At 49.4% G+C, this 2,802-nt stretch overlaps 1 protein-coding gene across 1 annotated transcript; it reads right to left on the bottom strand.

The window, feature by feature from the left end:
* Window positions 1-1,154: 1,154 nt before the first annotated feature.
* On the bottom strand, window positions 1,155-2,237 carry LOC105822704 (keratin-associated protein 29-1). The gene has a single exon (XM_012659726.1). The coding sequence runs from the start codon at window positions 2,235-2,237 to the stop codon at window positions 1,155-1,157; it is 1,083 nt and encodes a 360-aa protein (XP_012515180.1).
* Window positions 2,238-2,802: the final 565 nt, after the last annotated feature.

Genomic DNA, 2,802 nt, shown 5'->3' with positions numbered 1-2,802 from the left:
GTATTTTTTAGATTTCCCTTTACCTCCTACCAGCCAGGAGCAGCAATAACCTTAACCTCAATCCCCTGTAATAGTTAATAATTATTTATCTTAAACATCCCCTGTACAAATTAATGTGTGGTTTTTGCCTCCCTCCTGATTAGACTCTGACTGAGAAAGAACTGGTGCTGGGAGTGGTCCCAGGAAACAGATCAACAAAGCTGGGACTTGGGGATTGACTGGGTCATGCCCTTGGCCTGAGCACAGTGCTAGATTCCTGGCAATGGAAAAAAGGGTGAAAGTAATCCATGATGTGTACTAGCATCATGGTTCATCGAGCTATCACCTATGATTACCTATGATGAGGTGCCAACCACATCAAGTGCCACGGGAGCCCAGGGGTCGCTTGACCATTACGGCCATGATGATGGCCATAAGGGCTGTGGTGTGGGGCTGATCCTTCTGGGTGCACTTAAAGTGCTTACAGAAAGGGAATCTCAAGCTCAGGTCATTTAAACCTCAGCTCAAGTCACTGTCTAGAGTTTCTATGACAGCCCTAAAAGAATCACTTATTTCTTATAGCCACAGGACTGAGACTGCTAAAAATCAAATACAACATATAATTGTGTGGGAGTCATTCTGAGCCTCCTTACTCCCTTCCAGCTTGAGCCTCTATCATTCTATAGACTGGCAGACCAATGCAGACCCACTGACTTAGAGGGCCCAGGGTCATTGTGTTCAAGTGTGACCTGCAGGAAATCTATGCAGGGGTGTGTATAGGAATGAAAGCACTCCAAGAGTCTTACTCGTTATACTTAACCATTCACATTTTTATTAGCAGTTGGCAGCAAAGGAGTCTTCTGAAAGACCAGGCAGCATCAAAAGAAAGAAAAACAAGAGAAGATTTTGCTGAAATAACATGAATTAACATCAGGAAATGCAAGCTACAGTGTGGACCATGCTTACTGAAAGGTTATATCCTTGGTTAAGAAGGATCTCTTAGTGGCTGGACAAGTTCCCTGGTCAGGACCTGAAGAGAATGTGGGGCCGGACTCGGGGTAAAGTTAGAAAGCAGGCATTGCTTGCACTGAGACAGAGGCAAGCAGGCACCCATGAGGTGGCTATGCACTTACAGACAGTGGCAAACCACCAGGGGAGGTGTGAAGAGGGCTCCATCAACAAAGTGCTGCCTTACAGAAGTTGGACTCACAGCTGGGTCGGCAGGAAGTCACCAAGCGGGTCCTTCCTTTGCAGAGATTTAGGGAAGCTGGTTGGAAACAATTGGAGCTACAACCAGATGATATGCCTAAACCTGTCACACAGCAAGTTGATTGGCGGGAAGAAGATTTGCAGCCACTTTGGTTATAGGAAGTGGGTCCGCCACAGGTTGGTTGGCCAGAAAGCACAGTGCCACAGGAAGCCGGTTTGCAAGAGTTCTTTGCTGAACAAGAGGACTGGCCGTTATCCACCGGCTGGCAGATGAAGGACCTGGAAGGAGCCGGTTGGCAGCGAAGTGGCTGGCAAACAGAGGGCACACAGCAGGTAGGATTGCAAGAACTGAACACATAAGTTGAAGGCTGGCAGGGAACAGGCACGCAGGGAAGTGGTTGGTAAGTCTTGAGAATGTAGCAGATGGGTTGGTAATATATTGATGCACAGGGCTGGCCTTCATCACTGATGGGTTGAGAGGAGCCTCCTTGGTAGCAAGTGGGTTGGCATGGACTAGCTGCACAGACAATTGGTGGGCAAGATGTTGCAGGACAGGAAGTCACTTCAGAGCAGGATGGCTGGAAGGATCCATCATCGCAGCAGACTGATTGGCCACAAGCTGTCTGACACAATCCAGACACGCAGACAGGTTCCTGGCAGGAGCTTTGCTGGCAGGGATTGGCATCACAGCACTTTACCTGACAACCAGTGGATTCCAAGCAGGATGGCTGGCATGAGCTAACCAGACAAGGCGACTGACCAGCCCCAGACTGATAGCAGGTGGTGCGGGAGCATGTGGGTTGGCAAATAAAACTCACACATGAAGTAGCTGGAAGGCAGGTGGGTTGACACGAAGCAGGTTCACAGCCACTTGAGGCACCGCTGGACAGCTGACAGTTTTCTTGGCATGTGACCAATTGCCACGTCCTGCTCTGGCAGGAACTGGGCAAACAGATAGCATATCGGAAGCTGCCACCAGTTGGGCGGATGGCGATGGTGGGCACAGCTGGAATGGCAGCGGCATTTCCAGGACAACAGCTGTCTGCCATGGTGCTGGTGCTGACCTTGCTGGCAAGTTGCAAACTCCGTGCACCTGAGTTTGAAAGACATCCAATACATGGGGGCTTTTATAGTTCCTCGTTGGTGGTGTTGGCACGACCTACAGCATCTTTCCTTGTTATTGTTTTTACTCATCTGTATGCAAACATCTGATTAGCAGGCTTCAGGAGCCTGGGAGATGTTGTCCCAACTTTAAATAAGGATCTGTTGAGTTGAGAGTTTTCTTTGCTGACTTTGGATTTGTCCATGCTGCTCCTGCTCTGGGATGAGCTGTCTCTTTTACAGGTTGTTCCCCAGCCTCACTGAAGCAGGCTTTTTCCGGCACTAACCTCTCATCAGGAGGCCTGCACCAAGCCAAAGCAGCCCTGCTCTTGGCCAGGAATGCGGTCCTGCTCCACTCAGACAGCCAGGAAATGAAGCTCTGACCCAGTTGGAGCTGGGGCTGTCAGAGAAGGCAACAGAAAAATTATTCAGGGGAACCCAAGGACACTAAAATGGCTCTCCACCTCTTTCTAGAACCTTCCCACTTGGCTTTGCTGAAACCTAACTTTACCA

The sequence above is a fragment of the Propithecus coquereli genome, unplaced genomic scaffold (genome assembly GCF_000956105.1).
Source record: "Propithecus coquereli isolate 6110/MARCELLA unplaced genomic scaffold, Pcoq_1.0 Scaffold119, whole genome shotgun sequence".
NCBI classification, from domain to species: Eukaryota; Metazoa; Chordata; class Mammalia; order Primates; family Indriidae; genus Propithecus; species Propithecus coquereli.
This window is presented reverse-complemented; position numbering and strand designations above follow the sequence as displayed.